The 19,347-nt window shown below is 35.7% G+C and overlaps 1 protein-coding gene across 7 annotated transcripts; it reads left to right on the top strand.

Annotated features, from left to right (window-relative positions):
- The first annotated feature begins 6,207 nt into the window (after positions 1–6,207).
- LOC104902598 (uncharacterized) lies at positions 6,208–18,994 on the top strand. Of its 7 annotated transcripts, XR_791381.4 has the most exons (7): positions 6,208–6,351; positions 6,476–6,641; positions 9,024–9,546; positions 12,670–12,794; positions 18,070–18,142; positions 18,263–18,454; positions 18,571–18,994. XR_791381.4 is itself a non-coding variant. In XM_010690423.4 (5 exons), exons 1-5 carry the CDS (start codon positions 6,288–6,290, stop codon positions 18,677–18,679), a joined length of 984 nt encoding a protein of 327 aa, XP_010688725.2. In that variant the 5' UTR covers positions 6,208–6,287; the 3' UTR covers positions 18,680–18,993. The 7 variants fall into 7 exon arrangements, 4 of the variants coding, with proteins under 4 accessions (XP_010688725.2, XP_010688723.2, XP_057247786.1 ...); XR_007269616.2 differs by lacking the exon at positions 18,070–18,142 and having other exon boundaries at positions 18,263–18,402; XR_002040838.3 differs by lacking the exon at positions 18,070–18,142.
- Positions 18,995–19,347: the final 353 nt, after the last annotated feature.

Here is a 19,347-nt window from a genome sequence, read left to right as displayed (position 1 = left end):
ATTTTCATTCCTACTAATAATTTAACAGACAGGATCTTTTGGGGTTTGTCTTTTGATGGTGAGTATATTATGTTAAATCGGGGGTGGCTCTTCTTTAAGGATATGGTCTCGATCCTCCTGATCGGGTTGGTTATAATTGGATTTCTCCTACTATCCCTCCTAAGAAAAAGTTTTTCTTGTGGAAAACTTGCCAAAATGGCCACACTACAAAAAAAGATTGGAGTTGAACTACATTTTCCTCCCTATGAAATGTGTGTTTTGTAATCATCATTCTGAAAATAATCTCCATTTGTTTGTAGAGTACCCCTTCACTTGTGATGTTATTAATGTGGTGAACGATTCGGGTGCTTTTCCCCTTTTATCGAATCTAGAGGTGGGCTGGTCTTTCTTGGATTTTGTTTGTGAGAGTAAATCGCATATGAATGCTACAAGTCTTAGTTTTTATGCTATTATCTGGTGATTCATTTGGTAATGCTAGAAATAGTATTACCTTCCGTTTGGAAAGTTTTAATCCAGCTAAACTAGGGGCTATGATTAGAACCTATATGAAGAATATAGATATTTTTCAGTCTTTGTCTCAATCTAGGTCAAAGTGTAATCCTTGTCGTAAGAAGGTGGGGTTAGGAAGAAATAATATCGTTTGGTCCTTTCACCGTCTAATTTAAGCTTAATTTTGATGGTTTCAAGATGGGAGCTCAACTTATGATTTTGTGATTAGAAATGATGTTGGTAAGATTCTTCTTTATTTGTGGTGTCAATGCAATTGACTCTAACTATTCTATTCTAGTTGCTGAAGCTTGAGGTCGTAGGGAAGGTATTAGGGGTGTCCTTTCTTTAGGTTTCAATAATATTTATGTTGAAGGTGATAATCTTGCGGTTATCCAGACAGTCAACAAGGTTTGGAAAATTCCTTGGTCTATTAATGCCCTTATTAGTGATGCTTGTGAAGATCTAAAGAAATTTAATAATGTGCATATTGGTCATGCTTTTAGGGAAGCAAATTATCCTGCAGATTGGATGGCTAATAGAGGTCATGCTATGTCAAATCTTTGTATTGGTTTGAATCTCCGGATATTGCGTTTTCCAAGATCATCCGAAAAGATGCTTTAGGTGGCCTGTTATTTAGGATCCCCCGGTTTCCTCTTTCCTGCTAAAAAAAATTGGATTATTGGAAATGCTTTCACATAGTCTCCCCATGACCTTACGAGACATCCTACATGTTTTGTTGTTGTCCGGGCCCTAAAAATAATGGTCTAAAGTGTGTATCATAGCATTTTAGTTTGGCTATTTGGAATTTGTCGATCCTTATAACTTTTTTTGTCCGAATATTTCAAGAGAATCGAGATGCCATAACATAATTATCGGATGGTTGCAACCCTCTACATGCCTAAAGTTCCTTCCAAGACTTTGTTTTACATTTTTCGAGTTGAAACCAAAAATGATTTTCAAGACCATTTTAATCATGCTCTGAGTCATGGATATATATACTTTCTATGAGCCCCCTATGACCTTAAGAGGCATTGAATAGGAGTACTTGCTTCGTCTTCAAAATATATACCCGAAAATGTATATTTTAACTTTCAATTTTACTCGTGAAAAGTGCATATTCTAACATAATTTAGTTGCATATCAGGGTGCATTTTCATGTAGTATTAAACATTATTTACATTGCATTTTGAGCATATTTGGGGGTCCCTTTTTATAAGTTACGGTTTTCACGCATTGTTTGATCTTTTGATGTAAGTTCAGGTACTTTGGACTCCTATTTAAAGACATGATGATTCAGACACTTGAATGACCTTTGAAAAGATATATCATATATGTCAAAAACGGATTGGAATTGAAGAATATACTAAACACTTTTCATAGTCGTGCGAAATACGACACATCTTCACTATTTTTTCATACTTTTTTGTAAAAAAATGATAATGAGGTGATTCAAGTTGGGTAGGAAACCAAACTTTAAGAGCTTTCTAACTATATAATATGTACCAAACAAAGATGTGGATCAAAAGGTATAGCTGCTTGAAGAGTTGAAGAATCTAACCATTACAGGCCAACACTCTCGTGTTATTATTGACATGTTTGTGTTGCCTTAATTTCTCTGAGGCGGTAGCTTTTCTTTGTAGGGTGTTTATCTAGTACCAGGGTCGACACTCTTGTGTCATTATTGACATGTCCGTGTTGGTATGATTCGTAGTACGACTCAATTTGTAGGTTTTGTTATTTTATAAAACTATAAATACTCTTTTATTCATTTTATGACGGAACTAAATTTATTCTAAATACTTTTTAGGGTTTTTAGATAGAGAATAAGCTTATTTATCTCCATTGTTTTTCAATACTCTTCCTTTCTTCCATTAATTCAAGTATTTATTTTCTTCTTTTCTCTTTGTTTTCTATTATGTAGTTTAACTATTGCCTTTTTCCAAGACTATTGTTAATTGTTCTCTTGTTTGTTTATTTATTTCAATTATGTTTGAGTAGTTCTTTAATTTATGATTAATTTGAACCCTAATATGAATTAATCCATAATTATATATTTAAATTTCCAAATTAATTATTTAATTGTTCTTGCTTTATTGACTATGTATATTCCAATACTAGATTAGATATAGCTAGTATTGTTATGCTTTTTTTTTTGTCTTCATCATGATAGTGTTTGATTTTGACAGATTTGAATATTGAGAAGGTATTGAGTCAGACTAGCCTGACCAACAACCAACTGAAAGAATAAAGGAATGAACTGAAAGAATAAAGGAACCAACTGAAAGAATAAAGGAACCAACTGAAAGAATAAAACAACCAACTGAAAGAATAAAGGAACCAACTGAAAGAATAAAACAACCAACTGAAAGAATAAAGTAACCAACTGAAAGGATAAACCAACCAACTGAAAGAATAGACCAACGAACTAAAAGAATGAAACAACCATATGAAAGAATGAAGTACTATCAAATAACCATGGTCGAAAAATTCCCCAACCCACTGAAAAACCAGACTGGTCTAGTTTTTTGGTGAGTGGGGAAAGTTTTGGAGGGGAGAGAGGCGGATTTTGAAGGGTGGGGGAAAATTTCGACGGTTTTCCCATGTGGGAGTGGTACTCCGGAGGCAATGTGGCAGTAGTGGTGGGTTTAGGGGTGGTTCTCGTGTGGCAGTAGTGGCGGGGTTGGGGTGAGGTGTGGCGCCTGGGAAGGAAGGTTTTTCGGTTTTGGGTCAGCCCGTCCGACCAAACACATTGGGTCAGACGGTCTGACCCAATAGTTTCACTTGAATATTTCAATTAAGAGCATGAATTTCTCTATGGGAATACTCCCTTCGATTTTTTAATGTTCAGTGCAATTTCCTCAAATGGACGATTTTTAATGTTCTGTGCATTTCACTTTATTCCATTTTGGGACTCTCTCTCTCCAATCTATTTTTGCTTTTTGACCCCACTTTCCTTTACTTTTTCCATCTTTCCTTACTTTTCCCCTTTTTACACACTCTCTCTCCAATCTATTTTTGTTTTTTGACCCCACTTACATTATAATAAATTATTCCTAGTTTTTCCCCCAAATAGTAAATGCACAAAACATTAAAAATCGAAGGGAGTAAGTAGATTGGATTTTATTCTCTTATTATTTATCAATCTTGATTTCCTTTAGTTTTATCATTGTTTAAGAACTAATCGCAGAACAACTTTATCTATGTGTGATCGACCCTGACTACCCTACGACATTATTAGGAGGATTAATGAAGTTATTTATTTTTGTTAGCCGCATGACACACCTATCTACCCGTATTGGAGTCGTTTTCGCACTTTTTTTTTTGTTCCAACGACGTGATTCATCCGAGATCATTTTTATGGGTCCAAATGCCTCGAAATGTCATGTGGGTGCTTTGACCCCCTTCCTTTTCTCGGTTTGTCTTCTATTGGCTTGCATTGCACAGCCCTTGGTCCACTCTCAAATGGCTATAAAGGCATCATAACCCTGTTCAAAGCCATAAGTGTGCCTTCAAATTTCCTCTCACGACCTTGGGATGGATCCCACAGGCTATGTTGTTTGGGCCCTAGGAATGTCGTAAAGCGCGGGTTATTATAAATTTTAATTTTTCCTGTTTTAGGACCCATAAGGATGCTTCGGACACCTTTCGTTGCTCTGTAAGCCTTTCGTTGGCCCTATGATGCATTCCTACGAATTCTGTTTACTATTGTATGTCACCGCAATCTCGCTCTAAGGCATGAGAGTGCCTTTGAAATGTCCTCTAATAGCCCTATGATGCATTCCCACATATTCCGTTGCTTGGGGCCTGAAAAACATTGAAAACGTAGAATATTATACCCTTTAATTTTACCCATCTTGGGGCCATTTTTGGATTCCGATGACGTTTTGTATTCAGGACCTTCCAAAGCTAAGGTCACTGTGATGTCTTAGGAATTAGATAGGATATCCCCTAGGTGCTTATGACTCCCCTTTGTTGCCTTTGTATGCCTTTTGTAGCCAACTTCAGCTCCACACTGAGATGGTTCCGCAGGCCATCGTATGCTGGTCCCATAGCATGAAACTACGGCTCCGTAAGCTCGCATGGCCCAATAATGCTTCTCGTGGGCTCCATTTTTCGGTCTCTTAGAATGTACAAAAGCATGGATTATAGCCTAATTTTGTCCATTTAGGTATCAATTTTGGGCTGCTAAGGACCCGAAGACGTTTTTCATATGGAACTTTCTCAAGGCTCAAGAATGCATACGGATGGCCTTCTAATGATTCGAAATCGATATCCTTTTGTTGGCTAGCATTGCACCAACAACACCGACCTGCTCCACCCTAAATGGCTCCGGAGGCTGTCATAGGCTCGTTCCACGGCATGAGAATACCTTCAAATGTCATCCCACGACCCTAGTTAGCATACCACAAGCTTCATTACTCGGGCCCTTGGGAATGGCCGAAAGCGTTGATTAATATTTTTCAAAGTCCAATTTTAGACTGCTCGCCTCGACAATATTTTTTTGGGAAATTTCCTTAAGTGTCCCTGAGGTTTGACGTAATTCTCAAATTACCCCTCACATTTGGGGAATTCCTCAAATACCCCTGAACTTTGTATTTGGGCACAAAATACCCTTATCATAAAATGAAATTCAAGTGCACAATTTCCTCAGATACCCTTGAAACTTAAACTTTGAACTTCAAAATTCAATAAGGGTATTTTGAGAATTAAGCCAAACCTCAAGGGTACCTCAGGAAATTTCCTTTTTTTATTTTATTCAGGACCTTCCTAAGGGAACCAGGATGGCTAAGGATGGCCCCCTGACTCTTAGAACCATGTAGACATATTTTTATTGCGTATGCGGGATATGCACGAAGTTGACTATATCAGTGTATATGTTTTAATTTTGAATTTCGTTTTGAAAAAGAAGACGCAAACAAGTTTTGAAGGAAGACATATACACCTAATTAGATATTTGGGAAACCATAAGACATCTAGGGACTTAACTAATGAAGATTTCCCTGTCATGACTTTATAATTGGTCTATAAAGATTAATTAAGGAAGTGAAGCTCATTTAAATGGCTAGCTAGTAGTTAACCATTGGGGCATTAACTAACTAGAAAGTGAATTAGCTTAAAAAAAACACTAAATGAAAGTGCGTCTGCGGCATTTTCGCTATTCACAAATCTCGTTGAATAATTAGGAATAGTTTTTACTCCCGGGCTAAGCCCCGGGTAGTTATAATTTTCATTTATTAGTAGTTTGCTTTAACATTATAACATAAAATATTACTTGGTTTAGTGGTTAAGACTTTAGTATACAAGCTTGAAGTCGTGATATTAAATCGTATACAATACATTTTCTAACTTTTTAATTGTATGTGGAGTGCATGAACTAAACACTCTAATAGATAGCACGATGTAACACGATTCTTGTTTAGGAATACCTTTTCATATATTACTTCCTCTGTTCTTAAATAATAGTTAGTACACTTACACTTTTCACGCATGTCGATGCACTAGTTTGAGCCTTTATATGTTTAATTTTATATTTGTAAAAGAAATAAATTGTCTATATTTTAAAAGTATAAATCGAGACGAATCGAATAAGATCCTATATGAGTATATCTTCTCTTAATCCCAAATCGATAATCAAAAGAAAATTTATGAATAATGTCAGAAGTAAAAGTGTAACTATTAAAAAGAAAGGATGGGAATAGTATATGTAGCACACACCATTTTGCAGCAACCCTCTGATTTCATGTGTTTCCCGCAGTCCCGCTCATGCGTTTCTAACATTCGCACAGTTTTACTCTTTCATGACGACTTCCAAACTTCTCTTCTCATCAAATAATCATCGTTTTCGCATTCTTCTTCGCCCTCGTAAATCAATTTACCCAACATAACTTCTCATTTACTTTTGTCTTATTTTATAGTTGTTTTGTACTTGTTATTGTGATTTATTAACACCATTTTTTACTTTTTGTTGTTGTTTGATTTGGGGCAGTAGTTTTGGAACTCAGGAAATCGCATGTTGCAGAAGATGCATGGCTTCAACGCAGGTTATTGTGTACTGCTGCTGCTCGTGAAATCCCCATTGTTGAGAACACAATCAGTAAGAGATCTTTGTCTAAACTTCGAAGAAAAGCTATGATTGAAGATTATGTGAAAAAGTAAGCTATATTTGTTTGAGTGATAAATGAAAGCCGCTTTTATGATTTGTTATATGGTTGTGTTTTAATAAAAGGGTATTTGAACTTTGAAATTGGTTGTTTGTTTCTTTGTTTACTCCCTTCGGTTTTAATTAGTTTACCCATTTCGAGCACATTCGCTGAGGTACTAATTTGAACCTTAATATTTCTAATTATCAATAAGAAAAAATTACAATAAGTTGATCATGACTATATTTTTCGTTTAGGTACAAATTAGAAGAGATAGTCAAAGTCATGTATGCGAAGAGTGTCAAAAGTCAAAATGGGTAAACTAATAATAACCAAGTGAGTATTGAAGAGAGTTGGGTATACTATATTGTTGCTGTTAATTAAGATGAAGGGTGTTAATTTTTCACTGAATCGAAATTATTATGGAGGGAAGATGGAGAGAGAATTTTGTGTTTGTTGGATTGAATTACATTCATGTAAATGAAAGAATTGAAAAATCAAGGCTCTGGATATAATGAACCAGTGAAATGTCTCAATCCTCTACCTTGTATATTCATTTTCTTAGCCTCGAAATAGCAATCGGTTATGGTGCTGCGGGAGATTAATACTTAGTTTGATCATCTGAAAATCTCTTGGGGTTTCATTGGTTGATACTGACATACGGTGTCTATGTATATACTTATGAGAAATGAAATTTAAGATCACAAGAGTCATATGTCAATCAGGTAGCAAATGGAGGTGTGGTGCAAATACTGACTAAGGCCCTCTTCTTTTGGACTTAGTTTTCCAATTTAGTTCTTGTCAATTCTTGAATCAGCTCCATTAAATTCAGTTCAGGATTTTTAATCCAAAAGAACAGGGCCTAAGGCGATGTTTTCTTCACCTGATGTGATCTCATCTGATTTAAAATCGGATGTGATATTTTTGAATTTTTCTATTGTGATTTGGTTTGGTCTGAACTGCGGAAATAGAAAGGTCTGGTATGGTTTGGTCTATATTTTTCGTAACTTTTCTCTCCCTTACTTGATTCTCCATTATTAGAATCTTGAATGTCTTTGCAATGTTTGAGCTTGGGAATGGCTGTGATGTCTCTGTAGAAGTCTTGAACAAAGCCAAATATAATCAATGTATTGGTCTTTGTTTTGAATTAATCTTGATATTTGAGAGTCAAAGGATTAGTTTTTCTTGAAGCTGACTTAAGGAATAATGTTTTTCTTTCATTAGACAGCAAGTAGATCAATTCTCTCTGTCTATTGTAATTACATCTTTTAGAGAGATGGTATTTGTGTTCTTCCAACTAGTATAAATCTTTCCTACATAGGTCAGGTAGCACGCAGTGCTTGAGGATCTTTCGACGTCATTTCATTGAAAGCTTGAGTTATGAGTAAGTTTGAATAAGGGTGATAATTATTTAGATTTTGGACCCAAGGACTTCTCTAGTGCAGCTGTTTTATCTTTCGAGTATCAACCTAAATGACGAGCCTGGAATTTTTTGCATATTTGGATTTGTTCATTCTTTAAGCTTTAGGCACATCAGAAATTTGCCTTCCCAGCCACTTTGTGAGGTAAGGCTACCTTTTCTGGTTTACTGTGAGTGACAGCGATTGTATGCATTTTCACTTTGACAGCTTTGTTGTCTGATGATTTGTACCTCCTTAGCTAAGTGGTTGGTTATCATAACCATAAACATTGGCTTTCAAGTTTCAGTTATGTAGATCAGGCTTTCTGGTTGAACGATATGTTTCTTGTGGTATCTGCTAAATGCTTATGGTGGTTTATTTTGGGTTTGTTGGATTCAATTACATTCACATTATTGAAAGAATTATAAATTATAGCTTTGGACCTAAGGAATTGATGAAATGTCTCAGAAGTCACTCGGTTTGATCATCTGACAATTTCTTCAGATTTTCCCTGGTTATCAACATTGATAAACTGAAATTCTAAAATTAAGAGTATGAGATTCATCAATCAATTAGGTTGGAGATGGAGGTGTGGTGTGACTAAGTAGGTTGCTTAAATGTTGCTAGAGGTCACTTGATCAGAAGTCAGATTATTCAACATTAGAACCATTAATGTCAATACAATATTTGCTCCTAGGATTGGATGGGACTTCACTGTAGAACGAAGCATTAAGAATGGTCCTTGTTATAAATTGACCCTAATACAAACGATCTCACTTTTTTCCTACTATACTGTTTTACCATGGAAACTGTAAAGTACACAGAACAAAGTATCATATTCTTTTACATCATAATTGAAATACATGCTTGTCATGATATGTAGGTACCTATTAAGTCATTCTAATATATTCAGGAACGTATTTTGTATTATATGATTTTATATTTCTTTGGAAGACTTTCCTTGTTAGTAGTTGACCTGGTTATGCCATTGTAGGTATAGGTCGATGAATGCTGGAAAATTCCCACTAGCAAAAAATGTACAGAAACATGTGGGTGGCAGTTACTATACAGTGAAGACTATTCTTCAAGAGTTGCATCACAATCCCAGTTCATCTGCTTTGGCCACTGCTGCAAACTCCAGTATATGGCAAACAGCTCAAGGGAATGGGATTTCTGATGCTGGAGTTACTACTGCTTGTCAAGTGTCAGATGATAGTATTGCTGTTGTGGAGGAATATGGTACTGCAGCAGGATGTGATCTAAGCTGTGAAGAGGTTGTGGATGAAAACATTTGTCAAAAGATGGTAGATATGTCAGAAACGAATAATTACCTTGAAGAAACAGCCAAATATCCTTCGAGTAGTGAGAAAAAGGCTGACCTGGACTTTGTGGGAGAGCATGACAAGACATTTGCTGGTAAGGAAATGGGTGAAGATAGTAGAATTATGGAAAGCCAAGAAATGCTTGATATGTCAAGTACGGTGGAGAACCCGTCATCAAATCAAGTTGTGACAATGGTAAGATTCAAAGTCATATTTGTGCTCTCAACTTCTCTTTGAGTTATGCTTCACTTGTATTCATTTTCTTATTCAACTGTATGTTTTCTAAAGTGCACTCTCTTGAATTAAAGCTTTTTTTTTTGAATAAAATCTCTCTTTATATTTGTGTGAGCACTAATACTAACTCCGTTCTTTTTTAATCTACACACTTTCCTTTTCGAGCCGTTCCTTTTTAATGGTTAGATTGTTACTTTATCTATATAAGGTAACATGCCCAATTATTATTCCCCACTTTTGTCCCCCCATGTGGCACCTCACCAAATAAATTAACCCAATTAAAACCCTCCACCTACCCCATCTTTCTCTCTCCTCAATTTTTTTTATTTACTTTTTGTACTTCTTACTCCCCACTTTTCATAATTCCTCTCCTCTCTCTCCTCTTTCACTCTTTTCTTGGTTCTAGTGAAAAGTAAACCAGATCAAATAGGAACGAAGGTAGTATTATCAATTATGCAGCGTATTAGGTATCTATAAGGGAAAGCTTTTGATTTAAGTAGAAATATTTCCCTATTTGTAGTTCAGCTACTAATACTCCTACTATTCTCTTAAGTTCTTAAATGTTATGATAGCAACAAAAAAACCAGTAATAAGAGAAACTTACTAATGGTAAGCAAAATAATGATTGTTGTTTACGCTAGATGAGTGCATCCAGGGAAAAAAAATGCGCTCGCGGTCGCGTTCGCGGGAACGGTCGCGTTGTCGCGGGAACGGCTTGTAACGGCGAAATAGAACGTTTCGCGGCCGACGCGGCGTGATTTTTTTAAAAAAAATCACATTAATATGTTTTAACCTTATTTTCATTTTTATAGTTTATGACGCATTATTACAACATAATATAATCAAATCTAATAGAATATCATGTTTCCTCAACTATATAATTAGATCATAAAAAATTTTGGCCAATGTTTCAAAAGAACGGATGTAACGGGAATAAAAGCGTTCTAACGCGGCGAGTTCGCGTTACGGAACGGACGACGCGGCGAGAAGTACGTGAATTTTATTATGACGTTCCGTAACGGGATTTCGCGGAACGGCAAATCCAAAATCCGTTACAGAACGGCCGTTCTGTAACGGAACGGGAGAGTTTTAATTCCATGAGTGCATCAAAGTATAAATGGAACCAGGGTAATTTTGTTAGTGCATTCAAGGAAATAAAGTAACAAAAAGATTGTCTGGTATGGATGGACTTGTGAGTGAAAAGGTAGAGCAGAGGGGCTGACTAGGATACCCATCGTAGTTGTCAAGTAAAATTTTCATTGTGAACAATATTCTTCAAGAGAGAAAGCTAGTCAAAAGGCTCTGCATTGTACAGTTCCTTTGTACTAGAATGGAGTTTTTTTTTAAAATTTACTTCCTCCGTTTCGCAATAAGTGAAACATAGAGAAAGCGGGGAGTTACCAAGGAATGTAGGGAGAGAAAGTTGGGACCACAATAAAGTAGAGTGATGAAGCAAAAAAAGTTGTGGTCCACTCTTGCATTTTGGTAACATATTTGAAATAAGAGCGAACTTTTTTTTACCATTTAGTGCTTGGTTGCACTTATTATGACTATTCCAAATAAGGGAAGTGTTTCACTTATTATGAAATGGAGGAAGTATAACAAATGAGGTTCATTTAGAGAAGGTGGGTGAGAAGACGTTGAGAACTTACATTCATGTGTTAGGCATAGGGACGCCTAATGGAGTATTGTCGAATGTAGAGACAACAACAATGATCTATTCATGAATTCAATTTTCTAACAAGGACCTTTGATTGTGTACACAGAGGTTTCATAGAGTTCATTGGAGGCTAAAAATATCCCGTTGAATGTATCTGAGCTATTGAATATAATTTTGGAAGAGCTTATATTAGGGTTAGAAAACTAGGTGAAGTTTTTTAGCACAATTATACTGTTAGTTTTTTCATCTTGAGAAAAGTTGTGAACAAGCTTACCAGGCCAATGCAATGTGACTTGTCATGGTGTATGTCTACAGACTACATTATTGGCATAACTCTGAAAGGTATAAATAGAATGTTTGAACATTGGAGAAATGCCTTGGTCAATTGTTTTCAAACTGAGTAGAACTAAGTGGGAATGATGGAAATGTACGTGTGAAGAAGCTTAGGATATATGACTGATGTAGGATTCGGAGTGAGCTTTGGGACACATACAGTTCAGAGGGTAGAGCATTTTCGGGTTGATCATGCACGGAATTCTCACCCGATCAGAGTTAGCGACGACAATGATGACGAATAAGAGGAGAAGAATTGGAGGAAGTCCGTGAGAATTTATCATCAGCAACAAACTTTCACTTCTTACTTGACTGACTTGACATGATTGCAGAATTTTGAGGAGATTAAGTCAGCGAGAATGCACAGATATAATATCTAATTATTATAGTAGAAGTGGAATGAGGTGGCCGTATGTGGAGGAGTAGAATCTGAGGGAGGAGATTAAAGGGAGAAAGATATTTATGTATTGAACTATTAAATATGTGTGGCATATTTCCTTATATTTCTCATATTATCAAAATGAATATTCACTTTTTTAAAAAAATTTATGGTTCATGCTTTCCTTATAGTGGTGTTCATTTGATTAGTAGATTTAAGGATGCATAAATGGACTTCCTTGGACACTTTATTATAGAACTGTTGTCGCTGGAGAAGTTTTAGTAGACTCCTTTAGATATTAACCCTTCAAAATCCCTTAAAGGCGTTCTTTTTTATTCCCATTAAGTTTCTGTATTTTTTTCGTACGACATTGTCATGCTTCTGCCACGATCTCATAACAGGGTGAAATAGTATATTTTGAAACTATGTTTGGTTTCAGGTAGCTACACCCAGGGAGAAGATTTGTTTTATTGGCTCTAATATGTTTGTGCTAGACCTATTTAAGAATTCTTTAGTCTATTGACTATGCAGTCTGATATTTTTGATATTGCTTTTTATCCTTTTTGGATGCTAGATTATATTGAATGTTCTTTTCATCAATGGAGAATTCTGTTTAAAGAAACTTGTGTTTTTTTGAGGGGCTGTTTAAATAAACTTAATCTAAGAAGTAATGTTCAATTTTATTCTAATATTTACAAGCTTTTGTGTTCAGGATGATTTGAGATTGCCAGCAAAGCCAGGTCATCCTTCTATAGTTACTGATACATCTAACAGATCAGAGTACGTGGAAGTAGATGAGGCCTCTGCTAAAGCCTTTGAATCTTATGAAGTTGCAAGGTAACATTGTTTTGGTTTGGTATCAGTAAACAATAAGGAATTGATTTTTTTAGACGTAAACCAATTCTTCAAGCTTTGTTCTTCCATTAGGCAAGAATAGGAGGGGGGGGGGTGGTTAAGAGATCAAGTCTTGCAATTTTTGATTCTATATTCAACAACTTCTCTTAAATCCCACGTGTGAGAATCACCCACCCACCCAACCCCCTCTCGTAGTCCCGCTCTTTGCATACTTCAGAGGGCTAAAGTCGTATCATCTAAAAAAAAATAAACCTAAGGTCCACTAACTAGTAGTCAGGGAGTTAGGATCAAATCTACAAGGAGATAACTTTACTATTATGCCTAAACTCTAATATTATATTAACTAAATCACATGAAAAGGGTTGGTTTACTGAACTAAGCAATAATCAAGTCACAAATATCAATTAAGGGGAAGACTAAGAAACGGTTCACCATGTATGCAATTCAGGAAGAAACTCAACAAATCAATCTAACTAGGGCACATGTAACTTATCCCGAACATTATCTTCCTCGAAACTCACTAAGCCGCTCTCACATGGTCATAGATCGCTAAGCCTGCTATTGAGAGCCTATACAAAATCCTACGGTCCTACCTCTCGATCTATAACTTTGTATTGCAATAATAATAAACACAATTAGCTTAACTTGTAGATTAACATATATAGCTCAATAGCAAGAGTCAAACAATTAATTAAATTATCATTCAATCAATCCCTCATATGCATACATAGATCCCCTAATCCCTAGAAAATAAACTACTCACACATAATTGGGGAAAACATAATCACAATTAAATAAGCAAGCAACATGACGGAATAACAAGGAAGAATTAAAAAGGGAATAGTAAGGGTTGAGACAAAATACCAATTGAAGAACGAATATTGTAAACGATTACTCTATTGATATCTTGAATGTGCTTGCAAAGTATAATAAACTAGGGTTCTTGAGAGAATAAGAGGGCTTAGAAAACTAATGATTTGAATAGTAATAAGAAAATGTGGTCTTTTTCCACTTAAAGGAGTATTTATATTAAAACAATAACCAGCGCAACACGCGCTTCAAAATTGGCGTAAAAAGCGCCCCGCCCGGGATGCCAGGGAGGACTCCGCCCGGCCGGGAGGTCATCAGGTACTCCCTCCATCCCAGAGTACTCTTTACACTTTCCTCTTTTATCTGTCCCAGAATACTCTTTACACTTCTTTTTGGAATATGACCCACTATTATTTTAATCATTCTATCTCTTAACAATTGACCCACACTCTCTTTCCTCCAAATAAAATAATACCACTCTTATTACCTACCAACTCTAACCACGGCCCGCATTCTCTCTCCTTAAAATAAAATAATACTACTTTTACTAACTACTAACTCCTATTACATCTACTTTTCAGTAAAATAACAATTGATAACCAAACAACAACTTATCATCTAAAACTACGGGCCTTGATAAGTGTCCAGAGTAATATGGGACGGAGGGAGTACACCACAAATCACAATATGTAAAACTCAACAAATGAGTACCAATCAGGGATAAGAATCAAAAGAGGTAACTAGATATGTACTACAAATCAATGAGAAGGAACTCACAAGGGGGTTCTCCACTCATTTGTAAAACACTCTCCAAGCACATGACTGCTTTCATCCAACCCCATGTACTCCATCCCAACTTTCGTACTCATGTGTTTGAACTTTTGAAGGGTGATCAATGACAGTCAATTGCCAAACTCCACCAAGTTAGTCCATAGGTTTGGACCACCTCTCCACATTTGATAACTATACATGCAAACAAATCATATGACTCATTAAATGTTGTAATAGGCCTCATGGTAATAGGTGTAATAAATATTTGAGATGTGGTGGTCAAGAAAGTGAAGTATTACTACAACTTTGATGAAACAATCCACACAATATATTAAACTTCAATACAACTACAACCAATTTTCTTTTCTCACATCTCCTTTCTCCTTTCATAAAATCCAAGCAAAGAATTTAAACTTAATGTTTTTCACTTTTTTTTTCTTTTTTACTTTTCATGAAAAGTCTTGCTTGTCTCATTTTCAAAAAATTTACACTTTAGCTACTAGCTAATAGGGATAGAGGAGAATAACAACTTGGACCCAAAAATAATAATGCGGAGTCCTTTTCCTTGTACACAAATTCTTTTATTTTTTTTATTCACACCAATAACCAATTCCATCCAACAAATGTCAACCAACATACAATTCTTAAATACCTCACAACCAAAGATAGAGTTCATTAGATAATGAAAGTCAAGTTAAATAGTTGTTTCCCTTTGCCCTGTATCATCATATTTGTGTTTTGACTTTGGATTATAAATGGGCATGAAACAATGATTGATCAATAGAGCATGATATATGATATCTTTCTCTCACTCTTTAGATAGTTTATTGTTTTCTTAGTTTAGTTCAGCATAGCTAGTTAGTTTCTTTTTTAATCATTCAAAAAGAAAAAAAGAACAAGAAAACAAAAGGAACAAAAATACGAGGAATTAGATGAAGGTGAGGTATTAGAGGATGTTGAATTCTACAGGAGCATTATTGGAAAGCTTCTTTACCTAAACCTCACCACACCTGATATCACATAGTCCAACAACTTAGCCAATTCATGGCTTGTCCTAGGAAGCCCCACTTACAAGCTGCAATGCATGTAATAAGATACTTGGTAGACACTATTGATTGGGGATTATATTACCACACTGACTCTGATGTGAACTTGGAAGCCTATTGTGATGGGCACATGTGCCTATAGTGGAAGATCTTTAACAGGCCATTGTGTATTTCTTGGCAAGAACCTTGTGTCTTGGAAGGCCAAGAAGCAGAAGACTATCTCCAAGTCTTCAGCTGAAGCACAGTATAGATGCATGTCTCAAACCAACAATGAACTAGTATGGTTAGATGGCTTACTAGAAGATTTGAAGTTGCATATTCCTAAACCCATACCTATATACTGTGACAACAAAGCAGCCATATACATCTCCCACAACCCTGTGTTTCATGAGAGAACTAAGCATTTTAAACTTGACTGCCATTATGTAAGGGATCATTACCTAGATGGTTTCCTGAATCCTCTCCACATCAGATCTTTCCTTCAACTAGCAGACCTGCTGACTAAAGCCTTGGGTGAACAACAACACAATCATCTATCCTCCAAGTTGGGCCTTCTTACATCAGCTCCAACTTGAAGGGGGGGGGGGGGGGGTGTAAAGAAATGCAATTCTGTTGTTGTGTGATTATTATATTTGCTTTTTGTATAGCTGTTACATCAGCCTTTATTTTGTCATGTTATGAGCTGTACCTTATTTATGATCCTAGGCTGATTTGGTTTTGTCCTTTTGTATAGCACTGCTCTAGGTTTTACTCTCTAGGTTGGTATATATTCAGGATGTAGAAATGTATAGCCGCAGGAGATTAGCATTGTAATACATTTTACAATAGAGAAAAATATAGAGAAAAACCTCTGTGAAGTTAACAGAGAGAAAACCTGAATTGATTGCTTGATGATTTGAGCTTCCTCTTTTCAAAAACTATTAAATATTGGGGGTTAGGACATAAAGTACAAGCAGATTGGAGAGTGTTGCACATGAGGCATAAAGTACAATTATTGGTGAGGGTGTGTTGCACATGGACTTCATCATAATAAGATATCGTAAAAACTTTCCTAAAATTGTAGAATTGTCCACTTCTTAATAACATGTCCACATGAGGGAAGTGTACACTTCATTATGCAACGGAGGGAGGGACTAGGGAGTACCATGTTAGGTAGATTATCTATTACTTTCTCCAACCCTAGAAGATTGCATCATTTCCTTATTTAGTGTCTAACTTTATAAACTTTGATTGTAAATCTTATTAAAACATAATTATAAACATGGTCATGTGGGATCTCGTTTGAATTGCCTTGACGTATTCTACTAAAAAATGAAGTTTTATATCTTTTTTCAAATACAATTAAAGATATAAGTGACCAAATACAAATCTAGGAAACCGTGCATAGTCAAATGTTGCAATCTTTTGGGGACAGAGGGAGTATTCAACTTTTTACATAATTATTACTATGATTTTCATAGGTACAACCCAACATCCCTTGGCAAAAAAAAACCTTGTATGATTGAGCCATACTGAAAGGATTTTGGACCTAGTTATTAATCAAAACCTTAATCCCATAAGTAGGGTTGGCTACATGAACCAGAAATGTAATTCCATGCAATCATCAAATGAGAATCACCTCATGTGAATTCAATTGTTTCATATCTTCCCTAAGTCCTTCCAACCACGTCATCTTCAGTGACCTCTCTTAAGATCCTCATAATCCTAGCACTCCACTCTTCGTAGTGGTGCATCTTGCAGTCTCCGTCTTACACCCAAACCAACATCGACAATTTCCCTTAATTTGTCCTCAATGTGTATGACACAACTTTATTCGGATATCTTCATCCCTAATTTTATCCCTTAGTTATCCATCTCAATATACATGTCTTTGTAACTCCACCTTCTTGAAGTGTGTCTTCTTAGATACCCTGTTTACCATATAACAACACTGGTCTTATAATTGTCCTACAAAATTTCCTCATCAACTTAAAAGGAATACTCAGGTCACACAACATTCTAGTTCCATGTAAGCCATCTGGATGATTCTTGAGCCACATCTTGGTTAATATCACCATTCTTTTTATAAAATGGACCCAAGATACTTAAAAAGAATCAGTCATGGATGAATACTTGCCATCCAAATTTTCTACATCATCGCTTGATTCCTTTCGGGTACTAAAGCGATATTTGAAGTACTCATTTTTACTCCGACTTAGTTTAACCTTTGCCTCCATCGTTCCAATTTAACATTAACTCTAGTCTCTAGCTCAAGTTTCATCCATCAAAATAATATCATTTGCAAACAACATACAACATGATTCCTCATCTTAATCGATTTCGTTGATTCCTCCCATTAAGTTGCAAAAAGGAAAGGGATTAACGCTGATGCTTGATGTAATCCAATCGTTATAGAAAGTCATAGGTTATTTTCTCTTAGAGCCTAGAGGTGTAAGAATATTGTTGTGTTGCCACATCAGTTGACAGTTATGACACTTTGATACTGTTAAATTAGTTAGAATCTGCATATGACTTTAAAGATAAAGTATAACTGACAATTTTATCACAAGAAAGTTTAAAAATTGTTGTTCCTTTATAAGATAATAAATAATAATATGCTAAAATTATCTTTAAAGTTTATTCTAATATAGGTTTTTAAGAACTTAAGCTACAATGGAGTGGGATCTTTCAATTTGTCAAACGGACGTGATGTTTGGTATTCTGGTATTGCTGCCATAACTCTCTGATTTATACTGGCTTACCTCTGTCACTTATCACTGCCTTATCACAATGTTTTTCTATATAGTCGAACATTATTGATCCAGATTGGTATATTACTTTCAGGGATCAAATTGGGTGATGCTGTGAGGTTTTTGGATAATATATTGGATTGGTGAATTCCTTTCCTCATGGACATTTCTGATGAAAACATAGATACCTCAACCTCAACCTCAACCTTAACCTCATCCTTAAGATATGAATGGGTACATGCCTTGGTAGTTCATTCAGAAGGCAAATATCAGATAATAATGTTGGGTATATTGCTTTAGTTCTGATATTAATAACAGCTTACTTTTTGCATGTCACCTCTATGTACTATGCAATTAAACCGATAGACGTTAAAAAGACTGATCTTCCGTTGCGTTTTTCAGGGAGTCTACCTTGCAGAAGACTGAAGATAAGAAACTGCAGAAATCATCATTATGGGGCAACCTGAAGGGCTTTGCAAACAACATTATCAACTTTTGGCGAACAACATGACTTTGTTCCTTTTGAATAGAGAATCATGAGATTATATAGAAATCTAACATGTTTTGGGACAACGTTGTCGAAAGATTTCCTGAGCAACCTTAGATTGGTAGCCTGATTAGTGATAGGTAGAGTTCATTAGAGGAACTGCTTGTGCCTGGAGATTGGGTTGGAGTTTAGAAAAAGCGAAAAATCTATGTGTTTTTTTATCATCTTATTGAAGGAGCTAGTGCGCTTGCCTTATATACAAATGGGATTATCTACGTAATTAGGCGGGGAAGGTATGGAAGATGCGGGCTGATATATGGACTATGGTTGTAAAGTATAAAATTTTGAGATCTTATTGATTTATAGATTGATTCTTGATGAAAATTTAAGATTCGAGCCAGTATTTTGCTTGCGTAAAAGGGTGCATGATTGCATGGTGGCTGATTAACAAGATTTTTTAATCTTAGTGGACTTGATACCACCAACAGATAAAAGCGTTGTAACTTGAAAAAAAGTAATATTGAGAATTAATTTTAGTGATGTAATTCTCCCAAGTATCCAGAAGCGGTAGTGATGCAAATGCTACCCTAAAATGAAAAATCTACAATGTCTATTTACAATATTTTAATTAAATAGATATGGTATATTAGTGTTATCTAGGGTTTCGAGGGCGCTCGTTAGTTATTTTTAAA

The sequence above is a fragment of the Beta vulgaris genome, chromosome 9, assembly GCF_026745355.1.
Source record: "Beta vulgaris subsp. vulgaris cultivar EL10 chromosome 9, EL10.2, whole genome shotgun sequence".
Lineage (NCBI taxonomy): Eukaryota > Viridiplantae > Streptophyta > Magnoliopsida > Caryophyllales > Amaranthaceae > Beta > Beta vulgaris.
This window is presented reverse-complemented; position numbering and strand designations above follow the sequence as displayed.